Below are 20,922 nucleotides of genomic sequence, written 5' to 3' on the forward strand. Positions count from 1 at the left end.
GGGATTTGAACTCATGTCTCTGGATCATTAGTCTAAGCTTCTGGATTACTAGCCCAGTGACATTACCACTACACTAGGAATGTGAACTGAAGTGCATTCAGCCAGAATAGAATTGTTTCAGTAATGCTCCTACCACAATAAAACATTAACACTAAATAAAAAATTGGACATGCTGAAAAAGGCGCAGTAGTGGATAGCGCTTGAGGTGAGCTTTCCGAGCAGTCTGTTTATTCCTGGAACTGAGGCTGCCCAAAAATTCCCCACTGGAGAGACAATCTTCTTCAACCAACTACTTCAGTTCAGACTAAAGGTGAGCAGAAGCTGAATGCAGATCTTTCTGTATTGTCATAGCTGGTCAATAGGGACAAGGATGGAAGTGAATTTGATTCGTTTAAGCTCAACACTATTTATTTAAATACATTGCTTATCAATCAGTAATGAAGAAAATGGCCCTAAAAGGGATGTCCCAATTAGTATTTATCATCTGTTTTGTTTGAGCTACGCTGTTTATTATGTAGGAAAGTGTGGGGAAAGTGCGCGGGTAGAGGGTGCGGTAATTGTGCCACCTGTTTCGGGAATCAATATCAAGGGGGACGCTGTAAGCAAATATCGTAATGGGTACCCCTCCGAATGGGAGGACCACGTCATATCAGAGGCCGCCCTCAGTTAATTGTGCCACATTAAAAGGAAATGCGAGATCTGCAAACCAAGTAGGGGGAGCTCCCAGTCAGCAAGGTACAGCTAAAGCATTGACTTTGGCTTGTTGTGGGGGCGGTGGTACACACTCGCAACCAAGACGTGATTGTTACTCACTTCTGGAGGAAATTAGATTAGACGAGTATTAAGAGCATGTGTCGTGTTCAGTCACCTTGACTCATTAATGGCTGTTGTCTCCTCGGAGCTCTGAAAGAGACGACCATGATATTGTTTGCTCAACAAATCTTCCTGGTGTTTTCTGCGTCTTTGTGGCAAAATACTCTGGGTAAGTTTTTTTTAATTTTGTGGACTTTTAGACTTGTTGAATGTTGAAGGAGGAGTTTACAATTAGAAGGAAGCAGATTTGTTTCTAGCACTTTTACTCACTCACAATATCGAACTTTCAGTACAGTGAAATATAGTTAAAGGTATAGTACATTCCCCTTATGAGTACAATCCACTGATATATCTTTTGTAATTTGCATTTCATCTCCACAATAGCCTGGAAATTACTGTTAGTAATGTCATTGGAGGAATGCATGATGCATTTTTATTAGATTTCTTTCTTTGATATTTTAGTAGTATTAATTCATTTAAAATAAATAGGTTCTCTTAAAATAGCAGAGAGAGGAATTCAATAGTGGAGCATTAAGTGCTTGTACAATAATATCACTCACCGTAATTTCCAGGACAAAGTTTCTTTTGTTATTTATGTTGGGCACATCTGCATTCCTTTGATGTAAGCCCAAAGGTTTGGTGGCTCTCAATTATCTGCCGCTTACTGTTATCCACCAATATGATGGATAATGGGGGTTCCAGTGAATATTAAGCTGTCAATTAGGGCTGTTTAGTTGGACATTAATAGAATAGTAAAGATGAAAATCTGGATCTACTGCTGAAGGTACACTGCGTTTACAAGCCACAAAAGTGACTCACTTACAGATCAGTTGATAAGTAATACTGATACAGTCAACAGTACAGACTGCGTTAGGTGTGAATGAGGATGAGCAAGAACTCAGGCTTTTAACACTATTATGTTTAGTATTAAATCAGGCATTCAATTCAGTTTAAATATATATTTGTGTTTGGCAGATCAGAAAAGCATTTATACTGCTGACACTTCTGAAACAAGCAGGTTGGCAAAAAATCATAGCTGCCTTGCTGCTTCTTTCCATGGTGCGGTTGGGTAACACCCCTGTGTAACAGTTTTTCCTTGACTTACTTTGGCTGTTGTGCGGCAACTGATAAACAAAAAATACAGCTTAAAATTTGAAAAAGATTAAATCATAGTAGCACTTTATGGCCTAGAAATTCATCTCGGGCGGAGGCGCAAAACAGGCGGTATCGGATCAGCCGTTCGCCATACGCAGCGCCTGATATTCAGTCCCATTGCAGTCAATGGAATATTAGGTGGTGCGTATAACAGACGGCCGATCCGATACCGGCCATTTTGTGCCACCGCCCTAAACGAATTCCTTGGCCTATGTTCATCTGCGAGAACACAGAATGCGACTGAAATCTTTCATTTTAGTTAAAAGCTATTGAAATTTATGTTTAAGGTTTCTTCGATTGGTTCTCATGCAGTGATCATGGGAGGCAAGGAAAAACCCTTGTGTGGGCGTTTGAACCAGTGACAGGAAGGAAAGAATGGGCGTGGGGGGGAGGACGACAACCTTGGGCCCGAAATTCCTCTTGTAATGAAAAGTAGGGAGAACGGCACCAACACAATTGCAGCTTTGAATCGTGTTGTTTCTAAAGAATGTCATTTCACTGGAAAGCCATTCATTCTATCAAAAAAATCTGGCAATATCTGTTGTTTTCTTTTAAAGAGGAATTTCAACTCCTATGTTTTGTGGCTTGCTGCATTTTGGAGGGAATTCATTACATTTACCAGCTTGTATGCTTTGAACTCTGAGATCAGGGTGCATAACGCAACTTAGGATACATTCATACTTTAACTACCAATGTAAGTGTTAAATGTTTTAATAACTGAGTGCATCCACACACTTAGTACATTTGAATCGGCTCTAGATAAGTTTAAAAAGCACCCAATCACACTTTTTAAACTAAATTTGACACTGCATACATTGCCTACATAACAACAGCAATTCAGAAGTAATCCATTGTGCTTTCACATCCTGAGGATATGATAAGATGCCATATAATTTCAAGTTCTTTCTTTCTGTGCGATGTCAAATCCAAATGATTTTCGACTAACTCCTCGGGGGGGGGGGGGGGGGGGGGGAGAGCCCGGTCAGAACCTTACTCCAGACTTACACAGTCGTTTTAGACTCACTAAACTGTTTTACAGTAATATTAAAGTTCCAGCATAAACACACAGGGCTGAAAATTCAGTAGGCTTAGCGCCCCATTTGGGGCGCTGGAGGGCCTAGCGCCGCAGTTATGGCCAGTTTGAAAATTCAGTGGGGCCCTTCCGTCGGCGTTACACCGGTTGCGCTGCGCCAGCACCGATGACGTCATCGGTGTGCGCAGCGTCCCGGTTGCCGTGGTGACGGGCCCCAGCGCCGAAATTGAGTTGCGGCCGCCTCGCCCGTGGCAGCCGCAACTAAGATTTTTTCAACCGAGTCTTCCCCGAGTTAGCGCCGGCGCATTAAGGTCGCGCGGCGGCCGGCCGCTTTCCCGCCGGCCGCCTGCCCGCACCTCCCTCCCCAGACTCCTCCACCGCCCCCCCCCCCCCCGCGGAACAGATGCGTCTGGTCTGCAAGCCCGGCACTTGTCCGAGGTGCCGGGCTCATTTTTTTCAATATTTGAACGGACAGCGGGGGGGTGCAGGCAGCTCGTCCTTAACTGAAGGAGGAGGCCTGCACTTCCCCAGCCTGCCGCACCGCATCGGGTCCCGCAGCGCCGGATTAGCGCCGCAATGCGGCAGTCAGCGCCCATTGGGAGGCGCTCACGCCCGCCAGTAGCGCCGGCAGCCGTCTGGGCGCGGCGCTACTGAATTTTTGGCGCGCGCAGGGGGACTTAGCGCCGGCGCTAAATTTCCGGCGCTAAAGCCCTGGCGCGGCGCCAACTCAATTTCTAGGCCACATTATTTTCAAAAATGATGCCCGATTCAGCAAAGAAGCATACATGTCCTATCCTTTACCAACATTAGATGCAAAATAAAGATGCGAAGACGTAGACGATTGGTATAACAGAATGTCTCTGGGAATCTAAGAAACAAATCTGTGTCCCTTATTTCACTGTAATTGCTTATTGCTATCTTTTCTAAACAACTATTTTGGCTGCAATCTTCTGAAAATTGTTCTTTGCTTCTCTGAATGAGGCACATGTTGAGGTGGCTTGCTCAATACTAATGAATGGCAAAAAGGCAATAAAAGAAAAATTTTGAACTACTTTGGTAATAATATTTCTAATTTGCTTGTAGCAAAAAAAGTGCAATAACTGCAATAAATGTTATTTCGGGTAGGTGTTTTTAAACCACTCACTCCAGGACAATGATAACCTTCGCAGGAGGAGACTTTCATTCCCTAAAAATAACGAGACTTTGAGAATATTGTGAATTGCCCATTTGTGTGATTCTACTCAAATATACAGTAATCGCTGACCCGCATTTGCAGCAAATTGTGTTTCTGCAACTTCCCTGTGGTATGTTGTGCAGATTCGAGCTCTACTCCGGGGTCTGAAAATGAGGAAAACAGGCAATCTGGGACCTGAGTGAACAGGGCAAGCAACTGCATATCCCTTAACCAATCAGATTGAAGGATTGAGAAATAAACAGAGGAACGACGGAGGAGATATAAATTAGAGTGGGTGAATTCAATGTCAAGTCAGGTACAGAAAGAGAAATAAAGAGAGGGAAAGAAAGGTTGGATTAAGAGAGAGAATATAAAAAGAGACAGAAAGAAAAAGTAAAAAAAAAAATTTAAATGACATTTTTAAAATCTGCAACAACAATTAATTCCTGAAGGAATGGGACTCCACGCTTTTAATAGTTAATTTTCAGTGCCAGAGAGGTCGATTAACAGTAATGAACAGGTACATCTTCTTCTTCTTCTTCTTAGGCAGTCCCTCAGAACCGAGGATGACTTGCTTCCACATTAAAAATGAGTTCGCAGGTGGCTGATGAGTCCAATGCGGGACCTATAGTCTCTGTCACAGGTGGGGCAGACGGTGGTTGAAGGGGCGGGTGGGTGGGGTGCTTGGGTTGACATGCACTCCTTGCGCTGCCTGCGCTTGGCTTCTGCTTGCTCCCGGCGAAGAGACTCAAGGTGTTCGGCGCCTTCCCGGATGCTTCTCCTCCACTTTGTGCGGTCTTGGGCCAGGGCTTCCCAGGTGTCGGTGGGGATGTTATACTTTTTCAAGGAGGCTTTGAGGGTGTCCTTGAAGTGTTTCCTCTGCCCACCTGGGGCTCTCTTGCCATGCCGGAGCTCCGAGTAGAGCGCTTGTTTGGGGAGTCTCGTATCGGGCATGTGGACAATGTGACCCGTCCATCGGAGCTGATCGAGCGTGGTCAAAGCTTCGATGCTGGGGATGTTGGCTTGAGCGAGAACACTGACGTTGGTGTGCCTATCCTACCAATGGATTTGCAGGATCTTGCACTTGTAATGACAAGACTTAACTTTCTGTGGCGAATTTAATTTGTATCTACCGCGCAAATACAGCAACTTCACACATTCAGTGCATTTCAATGGTGAGGCAGACAGCAAAATGTCGCTTTTGCAAAACTAGGGGGCATGATTAAGAAGTTTGCAGATGATACAAAAATTGGCCGTGTGGGTGATAGTCAGGGAGAAAGCTGTAGACTGCAAGATGATATCAATGGACTGGCAGAAAAGTGACAAATGGAATTCAATCCGGAAATGTGTGAGGTAATGCATTAGGGGAGGGCTAACAAGGCAAGGAAATACACAATAAAAGGTAGGATACTGAGAAGTGTAGAGAAACAGAGGGACCTTGGAGTGCATGTCCACAGATCCCTGAAGGTAGCAGAACAGGTAAAGAAGACATGCTGGATACTTTTACAAAAGCAAAATACTGCGGATGCTGGAAATCTGAAATAAAAACAGAAAATGCTGGAAATACTCAGCAGGTCAGGCAGCAACTGTAGAGAGAGAAACAGAGTTAACGTTTCAGGCCAATGGCCTGCTGAGTATTACCAGCATTTTCTGTTTTTATGCCGGATACTTTCCTTTATTAGCCGAGGCATAGAATATAAAAGCAGGGGGGTTATGCTAGAACTGTATAAAACACTAGTTTGGCCACAGCTAGAGTACTGTGTACTGTTCTGGTCACCACAATACAGGAAAGATGTGATTGCACTAGACGAGGGTAGAGAGGAGATTTATGAGGATATTGCCGGAACTGTAGAATTTTAGCTATGAGGAAAGATTGGATAGGCTGGGGTTGTTTTCTTTGGAACAGAGGAGGCTGAGCGGAGATTTTATTGAGATGCATAAAATTATGAGGGGCCTGGATAGGAAGGACCTATTTCCCTTAGCAGAGAGGTCAATAACCAGGGGGCATAGATTTAAAGTAATTGGTAGAAGGATTAGAGAGGAGTTGAGGAGAAGGTTTTTCACCCAGATGGTAGTGTGGATCTGGAACTCACTGCCTGAAAGGGTGGTAGAGGCAGAAACCCTGATAGCATTTAAAAAGTTCTTGGATATGCACTAGAAGTGCCATAACCTACAAAGTTACAGACCAAGAGCTGGAAAGTGGGATTAGGCTGGGTAGCTCTTTTTAGCTGGCACAGACACGATGGGCCGAATGGCCTCCTTCTGTGCTGTAAAATTCTATGATTCTAATGGCGGATTGGTGCAACTAGGATGGCAGCTTTTGGGTATTGGCATTTAACCACGCATCAGCCCCTCACCTGAAGTTGCTGTACCATTTATGCTTAAATAACGATGAGCACCAACAGCCTCACCGTTATTTTGACAGAAAGATCTGGGCCAATAATGAGCACAGCTCAAGGTCCATGAGTGTAAGACATGGAGAGTGACATTTTTCACCAGAGCACAACAGCACCGATTTATTTTCACCAATCTCAGACACTTCCCCCTCATGGTAGCCTGTCACTAGGCCTGAGCCTGGTCCACAATGAAGTCTACGCATGTCTAGAATAAGTATACAATATATTTAATGCATAATATGTAAAATATAAATTTCTAAAACTGTGAACTCCAATGTTAGTCGTGTCTGATTCTGATTATTTCCTTCCTTTGCTGGAGTATTTTGTAAATAAGTAGAAAAGACTCATCCCCTAACACTTAGACGTGGGTGGGTAAACTGCTCAGAAGTTTCCAAATTGATTTAGCAAATACATTTTGATGCTGACACTGCAACATCTGAAGTCTATGCAGCTAGCTGGTCTTTTATTGCTTCATTCACCAAACAAACCTGCAAATGAAAAATTGGCCTTTTGACCAAAATGTGGCACAGTTCCAGAGGCAGCAGACTGACCCGAGCGAGGGCTTGTTCTACTTCCGGGGCAACAAGAGTGAGGGTGTGTGTGAGCCTAGATCAGTAACTGTGCAGTTGGAATTTAGCAAACTACTATTGACAGTATTAAAAGGCAAATCAGAACTCTGCTGCATAAATTTAAGGGGTTCATCCAACTACCCTCCCACCCCACAGTATGAGCCTTGGTTCCCAAGTATTGGCAATCTCAGTACAGTGTTCGACAATACAAAACGTTCAACAATTTGGCAATAAATTGACAGCTTCAAAAGCCATCAGGAGGGCTAATGAAATGGAAATTTGTACTGATTCAGCACAGGATACTTTACTGAGGTTGAGTTTAAAGTTCGTCATTGGGGCTGCGTTAGAGGAACTACATTCCACATCTAACAATGCGATATCTGATCTGGGAGGGCTCAACCCTGACAATAAGAAGAAAAAGTGTTCCATTGCCAGCACTGACAACCTTCGAAATTTATCACAAAAACACCATTAAATTATCTTATTCATTGCATAGTGTACAACAGCAAACTTTAAATCTAACTACAGGGTGTATAGCATCATGCAATGTCATATAACAGCAAGATCTATATCTCTACCTTCTTTGTTAGCCCTTAACCTACAACACACTATTTGTAGCACACTCTGTGTGCTTCCCAGAGAACAGTATAAAAAAAATGTTGGAAAAAAACTACTTAATATAAAGGATAGCAAATTGTTGGCAGTCATTTTAAGGCAGCAATTTAATGCTGCATTTCCACTGATATTCATTAACCACAAGAAAGAATCCTGAGTACACATTAGGTGTATGTTGTACTCTTCTCTGTCACATTCTGGAAGATTGATAGAATTAATGACACTGGTAAAACATGTGCTTTCACAGTGATTTCCTTTCGCCTGTCTTCTGCTTCCATCTTTCTCATACTCTTTGTTTCAATATTGAACTCTCATTCCAAAATGGGAATGTCACATCAGAAATTAACTAGTGAAGTAGTAACCATTAAGTAAATCATAGATCCAAGTGAATAGTAATCCTGATGGCTACAGTGATAAAGATGTGACTTTATTATGGGCTGCGGCAACAGTCCAGTGTGCATTAATTACAGTGCAAAGAAAAGCTAGACATGGTGGTCAATGACAGATCAATAAAACCCCGGTGACCATACAGCATTCCAAGCCTTGCTCTTAGTACCTTTAATATTACTTTACAGTTTATACATATCTATACTGCATGATTTCCTGGACATTTCTAAATACACTGTAATTCATTAACTGAGTAGTAGATGTATGAATTTCATAAGACTGAACGTCTCCATTGTATCAATGCAATTACATCAATTATATCAGCAACTTTTTGAAAATAGAGACAATCGCTTGCTCTTTATTTTTGCCTGTTTATTATTTGTAACACAATGGCAGCTACCCAACAACTGGACTGTAAACATACCCCACCACAATGCATTGACCTCTCCAGTAAGAGACAACATCAATCTCTCCACTTTGTGGAAATCTCGTTCATTTCTTTGTCATGTGATACTATTTGTAGCTTGACGATATTTTCATGCAACAAATATCAAAAGAGCACAACAGCTCAAACGCTTGCATAATTCACCAATAAATTGGCAAAGTTTGATCCTTATTCAACAGAAAGGTACTGGACTGTATGTTGCTCAACGTTACAGCTCGCTTTCAAAGAAAACTTATTCAAATCAGCTTCAAATATCTCAGGACTCTATGGAAGCTGGTCTGAATATTTTTGCAATACATATATTTAAAGGTGTATGATACATCCAGTGCCAATTTTGCAATACAGCTCTATTTTGCAAACAAATGGAAAGTTGGGACAATCGAATTGTGGTCTGAGCCAAACCACATAGTTGTAAAGCAAGGGTAGAAGTGTGTATGACCTGTAGGGAACATATATTCTATTCAAAGGACTGGTTTGATTTACAGAAATTGGGCAATATTGTAGAGATCAATGGAAAATATGGCAAAATGGAAACTATGAATATGGATCCCTATCAGATGTCATGGATTATCCAGCTGTTATGAGTCAGATTTTGGAGAATTGTCTCCAGTAATCATCCAAGCTACATTTGGGTCATTTTGACTGCTGGTCTAGTCTCACTCCCAGCCCCCACAAGCCAGAGTGACATGGACTGAGTTGAATCGGATTGTACTATATATCAGACCATACTAACTGACCACATTTATGAATCATGAAAACATCTGTGAGGTGCCCCATCCCAACATGTGAATGACTCTGTTGCTTCTATTCACAGGTGAATCCCGAATTCTGTCACAGTATCCTCTGACTATTGAGAAGAAATGTGGGGATTCAGCTACCATCTACTGTAAACTTTCTAATGGAAATGTCACTGAAGACATGAGAATAGTATGGTACAGATACATGCATAGTGTCCAATTAAAGATTGGAGAAATCAATCTGAAGACGAGTAACATCACAGCTGCTGACCATATCCATTTACAATGGGACCTTGGCAACCACACAGCGTCAATGTCAATTGTGCATCTGGTGAAAAACGACTCTGGAGCATACGGGTGTCAACTGTTCTCATTCGCTGGCATTGTCACTATAAAGAAAGCCAGTGCAACAAATATCACTGTTACTGGTACGTCTCATACTTTTTCCAGCATCTAAGTAAATGCTATAATAAATTCTCGAGAACTAAATTGTTGAATTTTAGCATGCATACATTTTTATATATATTCAGTATGATGACAAAGGGAAGATTTAAAAATCACCAGGATGATTTATTTTAAGGGTTAAATTCTTCAATGCAGAGATTAACATGTCCGTGCTCCACCGGTTATATTGCAGCTCGTATGACAAAATCTATAGGCAAATCCCAATAGACTGGCTGCTTTCTTAATTCAACACTCATTGATAAGTTATTGTATTTTGTACAATAATGACCTTACAACACTATTAATTGCATGCATTTTGTTGGCTATTTAAATCACAATTATCTAAAATTATAAATTTGTTATGTTATAGATTTAGAGTACTTAAAATAATCCATCAGTGTTTAATATGAGAAAGACAATAGTTACATTTCAGGTATCCTCCATGTACTAAATGGTATTTTTATATGTCCAGAATGTACTTACTTTAAATTTTCATTGTGCAGTAAAAACTGTTTACGTGAGCCTATTGTAAATCAATGTGAAGAGAAGCCAGCTGAAATTGATCATTCAGAAGTTTAAAAGTGCAAATTAAGGACTTGATGTAATGATTTGTGAAGAAAATAATACATTATTAGAATTTATATTAAGCTCAAGCATGAAGATGCAATTCTATTCAGCATTGTACGATGACAAAATGTTTCCGTTAACAGCAACTCTCATTTCACATGGTGGCAATCATCAATGAGAGTGAACTGTTTCAAAACAAGGTCAATCTGGAGTCCTTCCTCCTCAGTATCATTGCACACGTAATTCCAAGGGCTCTTAACTGATTAGGTTCATGAGTGTTCTTTCCTGATTTCTGGAACATAATAAAAATTGTTGGTGTAACAGCCATCCTATATTGTGCAGCTGGACAAACAGGACAATGTACACACATACTTGTATTAACAAGGCTATAGGTAAACCAGAAGCAGGATCAGTTAAGGTTGCTGCAGACACACAGTATGCCAATACACAAGGTTAAGGAAGGCCAAATTAAGTTCAAGCAGTTTTGATGTGTCTGCTTTTTCCTCCCGACCTCTTTGTTGAACTTTGCTTCTCATTATTTCTTTCCTTTTTGTTTCATAGTTTGCTACATTGCACCATTTTAGTTTTCATTTTCATCCTTTTCCCGTATGTCCCAGAGATAGGTCAATATTCTTTGAGATTGTCTGACCCTATCAAAAGCATTAAACATTGCAATTGATATGCTGTAGTCTGTTCTGGGTTCAGAGCAAGATACCTTCTTAGCTTAATAGTGGCAGGTGCCCCTTTGTTATTTGCTGTGGAATCTGATGTGAGTTTTCCACCCGCTTATGCTTGTTAGAGTATTTTTTATAATTCTTGAGTAAAATATATATAGAATGAGATCACGGAATGACAACCCCACCTTGCATTGGCGTGGAAGGTTACTTTAACCTAGTTGAAATGCTTGTACATGTTAACATGATAGATTTTACAATAGCTATTTAATATTTCCACTAAAAGAATTAAAAAGTGCATGTTCTAAGTTTTACTCATTTATGAGAACAAATGACTCACTTTAAAAAATATATTTATAAAATACCCCAAATTCGCCCACCCTACCCCACCTCTAGCTTCGATCCTATTTTTTTTACCCATGACACGTGCTTGGTTTACGTGGGTTTGCCATTTTACATGTGTTAACTGCTGTGTAATAGGAATTATTGCAGATTGTTTATTTTCTGTTCAGAGGAACACTAATGTAATTTCTATTAGCATAAAGAGGGCTTTTTTTTGCTTTCCGGCATTGGTGCTAGGTAGATCTAACTCTAGTACAAGAGGAAAGATGTGTCAGTTGGGTCAAGAATGGGCAGCAATTAAAGGAGCTTGCTGAGATATTACTTCCTGAAGAAGAACATAAAACCTTCCCATTCTGATGAAAGGTCATCGACCTGAAACGTTAACTCTGTTTCTCTCCCCACAGATGCTGCCTGACTGGCTGAATATTTCCAGAATTTTCTGTTTTTATTTTATATTATATAAAATCTTCCATACCTTAAGTTGAATTTTTAAATAATTTAATAAAAACATTCAGAGACTGAAATTCCTTCTGGCATGCTCCCACTGCAACTGAAACAGTAGTGGTGTCCACATTGGGGTCCAGGCCTAGATCTGGCCAATACCCCCAAAGAGGAGGTAAACCTTGGTAAGGGGCAAATGAGAGCATAGTTGTGCATTTTTAGTAGAGGGGAGGGGTTTAAATCCCCCCCCCCCTCCAGAGTCTAGCCAGAAATTCTATATCCTGTGGCCTCCTTGGGCAGGCACATGTCAACCGGCCCCATGTAAATAAGGTGGCCTTCAACCCTGCATATGCTGGCCAGAAGTCACCAACAGATGCAATCCTAGCATAACTGCAGGATCGTATCACTGAGAATTTTTGGGGGTCATGATGTGCAGGAAATAGTTGGCGCAGGGAGTCTTCACCATATCAGCAAGAACTGCTAATCAGAGGCTAAACTGATCCTCACAGGACAGGAGAGAAGACAGTCACCAGGCAGCTCTCCAGGACCTCCTAGCTGTAGGTTCAGGGGCAGTTTCCTCTGTTTGCTATTGGTAGTGAAATCATAAATGCAAAGCACACATTTACACTCTTATTACAAACACCAAACAGAGCATATTTTACCAAACAATCAGCAATTTATTTATTAAGTTTCTGGATGCTAAATGACACTGAAGGATTGCCTTCTTGCCTTTATGACACTCCGTGGAGCTAGCACTTCCATACACAGTAGAAAAAATGCCTCCCAAAATTCAATTAGTGTGAGTCTCCCTCATTTAAGAATCATTTGAGTAATAGTTTCAAAATGCTTGGTCAACTGGAAAATAATGTTTTTATGCACTGATGCAAGTCAGGCAAATGGTTGTATTGACAAAAGGGCCGCAGGTGGGAAAACAATCTGGCCTACTAGACCTGCAGCTTAGTCGGCAAAAATAACCCAAGTAAGTCACAGAAGATATGACACAAGTGATTATTAGTAATTAGGTGATTTTATGAATATGAAAACCTAGTCTGAGTCACAAGTAAGTCAGTGTGCTGTGTCTTTCATAGACTAGCAAACAATCCCTAGAATCAGGCGTACCCGTTGAATATTCCATTCACATAGTTCACGTATGTGGGTTTACATCCATAAATGGTCAATGAGCTAATGCTGCCTTAAACCTTTTGAGGAAAGAGCTGTTTCTGTGGTTTTTCAAACCACACACCATTATATAGAAAAGCTTGTAAAGGTGTTTCCCTGCATATTTCATGAGTTTATTTAACTAGACACAAAGTTCAATTAAAAAAAAACGTTTATACATAATATAAATATGTGGACTTAGTACTTGTCAGTGTAAAAGCTATTAGTTAAAAAGAAAATCCCCAGATAATCAAAGAATTAGACAACAAAGGCTTAGTAAGACATTCACCTTGAGCTGATAATGGAACCCACATTTTATTTTAGTTATTAGACACTAGAATGTTCTTAGAAGGGAAGTAGTTTCCACCATCAGCTTCACGGTAGGGAAATTCAGTCTTTCTAAGCCTTCAGATCTCACTTTTTGACTGTTAATATTTTGTGGACATTTTCTTCTTTGATGAGTATCTCTAAGCTGTAACAGGAAGCAGTATAGCCCAGGAGGATTGCAACAATAAGAGTGCATACATGTCTGTAGGTTATATCCTTCACCTAAATGCAAAGTGCCGTGCATTGTGCATTTCCTTTGAAGCCTGCAGTCATTACTTTACAGGAAGGTTGTTACAGTCCGCAATTGTTCACAGAATAAGGTCAGAGGGGGTGAAACTGGTCTACGGCTATAGTGCAAAACGGGCAATCACGAATCGGCAGCCAGTTTTACACCCCACCCAATTTTCTTTTCCGTCGAAGTTTTGTGCTTTTGCCTGTATTGCGCTATCGCTGAAGACCAATTTCACCCCCAATATCTTTGAACTAAGCGGCAGCACAGGCTGAAAATATAATTGCATTTTTCTTTGCCAATATTACTTGAAAATGCTATACGCTTTGCTTTTTAACCAGCACAATATATACTACTTATCAAAAAAATGGGCATTAATTTCTGTGTGTCTTAATGTGTGCTTATGCAGAACAGGGAAAAGCAGTCCACATTATATCTCACCAAAGCTCCTGCGAATCAACTTGCAGCACAGAGCTTGGAGTTTTAAAAAAAATTTATAATCAGCTCTACAGCAGTTTGAAGTTTATACACTGTAAATAAAAAAGTTTTCATACTGGCCATTAAAGTGAGACTTTTGTGGCAAACAACCTAAAGAGGGTGAAATTCCTCTTTAAATGAAATCGGGGAAATGCCTGGCTTTCACAGTAATTAAAAATCCACTCGCAAAATCACATTTTCAGGAATTAATGGAAATGAAAATTGGGCAGGTTCTGTAACAGTCTAATTTACACTTTCATCTCAGTCCTTCTGCTGGTTATTTCCCAATCCTTAAATCTTATAAGTTAAGGGATTTACCCTGTTGGTGGCCCTGTTCACTCAGGTCCCAGGTGCCCTGTTTCCCTCGCTGCGCTGTTATCAGCTTGCACTTTCAGCAACTTAGTGGGCAAAAACATTTTGAGCGGAAGAGTGCAGGGCAAGTCTAACTAACAGCAGATGCCATTAGATACCCTGCTACAGCAAAATCTGGCCCGATGTCAAATTAGATACGAAAGAGAAATAAAGAAAGGGAAAGAAAGAATAGATTAATAGAGAGAGAGAAAAGAGACAGAAAGGAAAAGTTTTTTTTTAATTTGACTTTTTTAAGATCTCCAAGAACAATTAATACCTGAAGGAATGAGACTCCACACTTTTAATAGTTGATTTTCAGTGCCAGAGAGGTTGATCGGCAATAATTAACAATTATAAAAGGGTATTTGAAATTACAAGACTTACCTTTGTGTGGCGAGTTTAATTCATATACAGCAACTTCAAGCCATTCAATACATTTCAGTGGTGAGGCAGACAACAAAATGTTGTTTTCGCAAAGCTAACGGTGGAAGAGCGCAACTCGGACAGAAACTTTTAGATATTGGCATTTAATAGCACATCTGCTCTTCGCCTGAAGTTGCGGTACCATTTACGCATAAATAACGGCAAGCATCACTGTCATTTTGACAGCAAAATCTGGCCCAACCTGAGTGCTGTGTGACAAAGGCAGATATATGGACTTTGCAATTGACAATGAAATCCTTTAAAACATAATCTGCAAAAGATTGGTTGATTAGTTTAATTGGGTTATATGAAGTTTAGCTATAAATAAGTTTAAAAATAAATAAATACTTTTTACTAAATACTATATAGGCCGGAATTTTCCAGGGGGTCAACGTGCAGGATCGGTGGCAGGTTGGGTGGGAAATTTGATTTTTTTGACAGCGGGCGACCCAATTAAAGCAATTATTGCCTTGGTGACAGACCCTTAATAATAGTTTTAACCTTACCTTTTAACTTTAACTGCTCGCCCATGGGGTCCACGCTGCTCGTGGACCACATCTGTTAACCTGAGGCGGGAGTTGAATGGTCATTGAATCAGCTGATTAGTTGACAGCTTGAAATGTAGTATAAAAGCTCCCACCACACAGCTGTTCACTTTCCAAGTGCAGAAGCTGTTGCTTACTCCATTTGGAACACAGATTGAGCTTTATGCAGACTGCAAGTGTTTGGAGCAAACTCTGTATCCAGTGTCACCTCGTTGGAACAACCTCTCTCACCATTGACAGATTGCTTTTGTCATCTCAACTTCATCTGCCTTCTATTCCATCAGCATGGGTACCGTTTAAACTGTTTCACCTTGGTCCTCAGAATCTGACCATAATCAGCCCCAACACCAGCAGCACCAAGCACACCAGCAGCACCAACAACAACACCGACCTTCTCTGCAATCACCTGATGCTGCATAGGACAGAGGGCATCAGCACCCAAGCACATTGCTGCCCGGGAGGCCAGGGATGGCCTCACCATGGCCAGATTTACTTCACTTGACGCTGTACACCCTGGCTGCCACATGATGCACCAGGTGGGCACCACCCCACACCAACACCATAAAGCATCCCTACAATGTCCAAGCCATTCCTTTCACACGCATCACCATTGTGGGGGGTACCATTATGTCTCACCATTCACTGCAACTCACTAAGCCACTTCCAAAGATCACAAAAATCTGTCCAAGAATGCAAAGTGTTGAAAATAAAGGTTTCAGTGTTTGACAGCACATTACAGAAACTTTACATGAACATTGGATAAAACATCCAAGTGGCTACCCTTGTGTGTTGTTAGTTTGTATGATTGCACTAGGATGAGGGTGAGTGTGAGGGATGGCTAGTGAGATGGGGAAGTGATAATGTAGATAGGGAGGGATGGGTGGAGGTGCAAGGCAAGTTGGTGTGAGTAAGGATGTGCAGGAGTAGGGTAGGGAAAGCAGAGTGATGAGAGGCACAGCAGGATGAAGGTGAGGGTGGCTTTGTACTTACGTTTCCTGATCTACTGAGATAATTCTTGCGCCACTGCACCCAGGGCCTCCTGACGACATCCCTGCTTGTGACCTGCTCTGCAATGTGCAACCAGGCTGTCTTGGTCTCCTGGGGAGGTCTATTCCGCCAATCGGAAGGGATGAGGACCTTCCTGCGTGCTCTGACTCCCCCCATAAGCATATGGAGGGAGTCATGGGAGAACCTGGATGCAGCCCTGAACCTCTGTGCAGTGATTGTAAGTGTTTGAAGCACCTCAATGCTGTAGAACACTGACAGCACAAATGTCAAAAGTAAGGTGGCCATGGTCCCTTTAAGGAAACCGGCTCAAGACATGTCATGAATTACTTTACCAGACCCGCTCCATATCATTGGCCCAGGTAATGCGCAGGGCGGGCTTACCAAGCCCCATTGAGGTAAGCTCATTTTAGGCAGCGAGATGGAGCCAGCAGCGGGTCCAGTCCGACCCACCACCGACACTGGCCGCAACATTTTTTTGTTGCACCGTTGTTACATTTCTTTAATATCTGGAAACAATCATTTTTGAGTCATTTCCTCAATTAAATTATTAATTTTGTTGCTGATCGTATACCTGCAGTAGACAATGATATATAAAATCTTGCCATATTTTCAGAAGTAACAGATTGTTTGGGTAGCTATCAAGCTTCACAACTTTTACAGTAATCCATTTTATTCTTAATGACATCAACAGGGTCACTGTGTCACCAATGCTAATTTGCACATCATCATAGCACCAGTAAAAGTAGACAGATAATGATACATTTAACTCCCTCTGAGTGCTATTTTCAGTGCACCTGTTAATTCATTTGCATGAATTCCTATTAGGACTATTTTATTGCCAGAAGTAACCCATTTAAAATGAACAGGTTAAATAGTGCGGATGGAATTTATATGAATATGTTAACAGGTGCACTAAAATAGCACTTAGCAGGAATTAAACTTAGATATATTGACCACTAGATATATCATTCTTTAAACATTTATGTGTCAAAGTGTTGCGAAGAAAACTCATCAGAGGCAAATTGAAATCTGTAATTTTCTTTACATTTATAAGACCCCTTCTTTTATTTTTTTATCCCCTCCCCCCCCCGCCCCCACCCCGCTAGTTATCTTCAATGCCTCGCACCAACTAAAAAGGTGGACATCTGATCTGTTTCCAGCCCTCTATATATGTTGCTCCAAATCTGGCCACTAGATAATGCACACGAATGGCTTGGAGTATTTCCACCACCAATTCTTTCCTTCCTGTTATAAAATTACAATTATCAATCAGATGTAGGCCACTGTTGGAGGCTGTGGTAAAATATGCAGTCTTAACATTGATTAAATATTCAATCTAGGCATTACAAATAATACAGTTTAATCGAGTTCGGTTTCAATTACAGGCAAATAAATGCGTTTTGAAGTGTTGGCACTGGCTAGTTATGTATAATGTTATGGTAGCAGGACATGAGAATTGTGATTTCTTATTGTGCACTAAATGAAATATTGTTCATTTTTTGAAGGAGAGCAGTGGACTGCCCCAGAAAATAGAAACTGCACAGACAACGTGACAGACAACGTGACAGACAACGTGACAGAAGATGTCCAGAACAAGGGAGCTAGAATTGAGATAATCATTGCTGCAGTAATAGCTGCCTTCGTCATCACCTGTCTGCTCATTTTCATTTTATTCAGACAAAAAAAACAAGGTAAGTTGCACGAGGTATTTTTTTCCATTTAACCAATTCTACAGTTCAAGTAGATAATCCACACATTGCTCTAAAAAAACTGGTCAGATATTATACATCCAAACCTACAGGTCTTACCTATCTTGTATCTGCACAGATCATTTTCAGAGACTATATAGCACTGAGGGTGAAGTAGAATTGGACATTGTGCCAAACCACAGATTACTTTTTCCCACTATTCTCACAGAAGATGAAACCTTGGTTATTTATCATTTTCCAGTGTTCCTGTAGTCCTGACACTATGGCCCAGTACTTCGGGTCCCAACGCGTGAGTAAGGACGGGGTACTCACGCGTGGGCCCGATGGAAGTGCCGGTTTCTTGCATCCACAGTGCATGCACGGGAAACCGGCATTTCCTCCAAGGGGTTCAGAGGTCCAACGCGTGCGCGCAGGACTCTACACGCACGCGTTGAACTTCCTTCTTTTTTACAGGTTTGCCCGTGTGTAAGGGCCTCAACTTTTTACGAATGTAAAAAGGAGACGTAAGGACTTGATTCTTTAAGGTAAGTGGTCTATTATTTAAAATTATAACATTTTTTCCACAGCTTTATTGTTTTTAAGGACTTTACAGTAAAGTAAGTGTATTTTTAGACCCGATTTAAAAAATAAAAAAAAAATTTTTAATTTGAATAATTGTTTAAAATAGTTTTTTAAAGTTATTTATAGTTCATTTAATTAGTGGGATGTTTTTTTAATTTTATTTAAAGTTTTCATGAGTTTGACAGTTCTTACTATCAAACTCATGAATGAAGTTTTCCCTCCCCTGATTGGCTGCCCAGTGCTCACCTGATCCCAGCCAGCACATCGAACTAACTACGCCGCTGGATCAGGCAAGCACAGCGCGCCAACAGCTGAACCGGGCCAGTGACAGGAATTCCAAGCAGGCCCAGGCTTCAGCTGTCGGCGCGCCGGGTAAGTGCACATCGGGGGCTTGCACGCGCGGCAAGCCCCCGAACCTAATTTCTGGGCCGTTATAGAGATGTACAAAGAAGGGACATAGACAGGCTAAGTAAGTGGGCAGAAATTTGGCAGATGGAATACAATACTGGAAAGTGTGAGGTTATGCACTTTGGCAGGAAAAATCATAGAGCAAGTTATTATCTTAATGGCAAGAAACTGGAAAGTACTGAAGTACAAAGGGATCTGGGGGTCCTGGTGCACAAAACTCAAAAGGTTAGTATGCAGGTGCAGCAAGTGATGAAGAAGGCCAATGGAATGTTGGCTTTCATTGCTAGGGGGATAGAATATAAAAACAGGGAGGTATTGCTTCAGTTGTACAAGGTATTGGTGAGACCGCACCTGGAATACTGCATACAGTTTTGGTGTCCATACTTAAGAAAAGACATACTTGCTCTCGAGTCAGTACAAAGAAGGTTCACTCGGTTAATCCCGGGGATGAGGGGATGGACATATGAGGAGAGGTTGAGTAGATTGGGACTCTACTCATTGGAGTTCAGAAGAATGAGAGGCGATCTTATTGAAACATATAAGATTGTGAAGGGGTTGGATCGGGTGGATGCGGGGAGGATGTTCCCGATGATGGGTGAAACTAGAACTAGGGGGCATAGTCTTAGAATAAGGGGCTGCTCTTTCAAAACTGAGATGAGGAGGAACTACTTCACTCAGAGGGTGGTAGGTCCATGGAATATGCTGCCCCAAAAAGCTGTAGAAGCCACATCATTACATAAATTTAAAACAGAAATAGACAGTTTCCTAGAAGAAAAGGGAATTAAGGGTTACGGGGAGCGGGCAGGAATTTGGACATGAGTCTAGGTTCGGATCGGTCATGGCCCTGTGGGTAGCGGAGCGGGCCCAGGGGCTGTGTAGCCTGATCCTGCTCCTGTTTCGTGTGTCTAATTCTGTTAGATTCAGGAGATAGTCCTGTGATAGTGGATTGGCGGTTAGGATCAGATCAGCCATGATCTTATTGAATGGCGGAGCAGGCTCGAGGGGCCAATTGGCCTACTCCTGCTCCTATTTCTTATGTTCTTATAAGGGAGCAAAGTCACCGTCACAATGCAATCACATAATTGCATCACCTATGGCACCTGTTAGCATAGGTCTTTTAGCATTGTTTTATTAAAAATTTAAAACAGACAGTGATATTGTGGCTGTAGTTTTTAAGAGTAGCTTCTTTAAGGAGTTCACACAGTCCAAATAAAAGCACTAATATGATGCCTCTGCCCTTTAAATACTGCAGTATCCAAATGATCTCCTGGTCAGGTTTTAACTTCATCACCTAACATTTAGTTATAATTCATACCAAGTAATGGATTTTCTTGGGTTTGATTGTAAAAATTTCCCTTGAATGTTGTGCGTTATTGAGGCAAAAAACCCAAATTAAACACATTTGGTGGAAACCCCAATAGATGCAAATGGTAAATATGATAATCTAGCCCAACGTATTTTTCCACTGCAGGTGGGCATACCAGACCAGTTTTAGTTTGATCGAGATGAGATATAAAAATTGGTGTGCCAGTGTGTTGTACCATGGGCAATATGTTGTGGGTTTGCATCAACAACTCCCCATTTGGAAATTTTCTGATCCTATGTCATAACCTTAGGGGGGAAAGAAAATGCAAATCCTCGAAGTCAGATTCTTCCCTGTGAGGAGGATGAAAATTAGGAGTCAAGTCGGCTTGGGCTGCTCTTCCAGCAGACGGTTACGGAGCGAGATTGGCAGAGGCCTTGGACAAAGCCATGCTTCCCATCCAGGCGATGGAATGCTAGAAAGGGAAAGAGTAAACAAAAGGAAACATTCTTTAAATCAACAATAATATTATTAAGTTGACTAAAACAAGCATAGTTTTGGCTTTGGAATAAAACTCAGGTGAATCTGAAGTTAGAATCTCCTCAAGATCAAACTATTTGCACCCAACGCA

At 41.3% G+C, this 20,922-nt stretch overlaps 1 protein-coding gene across 1 annotated transcript in view; it reads left to right on the forward strand.

Annotated features, from left to right (window-relative positions):
• Window positions 1-755: 755 nt before the first annotated feature.
• Window positions 756-20,922, forward strand: part of LOC147115623 (uncharacterized) — a 31,393-nt gene continuing 11,226 nt past the window's right edge. The window contains exons 1-3 of the mRNA XM_085990049.1: window positions 756-982; window positions 9,402-9,752; window positions 17,816-18,001. Of these exons, the coding sequence (XP_085846175.1) occupies window positions 919-982; window positions 9,402-9,752; window positions 17,816-18,001 (601 nt within the window). The 5' untranslated portion in view covers window positions 756-918. The remainder of the gene's footprint in view (window positions 983-9,401; window positions 9,753-17,815; window positions 18,002-20,922) is intronic.

Source organism: Somniosus microcephalus, chromosome 6, assembly GCF_052327205.1.
Source record: "Somniosus microcephalus isolate GS21.2 chromosome 6, FLI_Smic_1.0, whole genome shotgun sequence".
NCBI lineage: Eukaryota > Metazoa > Chordata > Chondrichthyes > Squaliformes > Somniosidae > Somniosus > Somniosus microcephalus.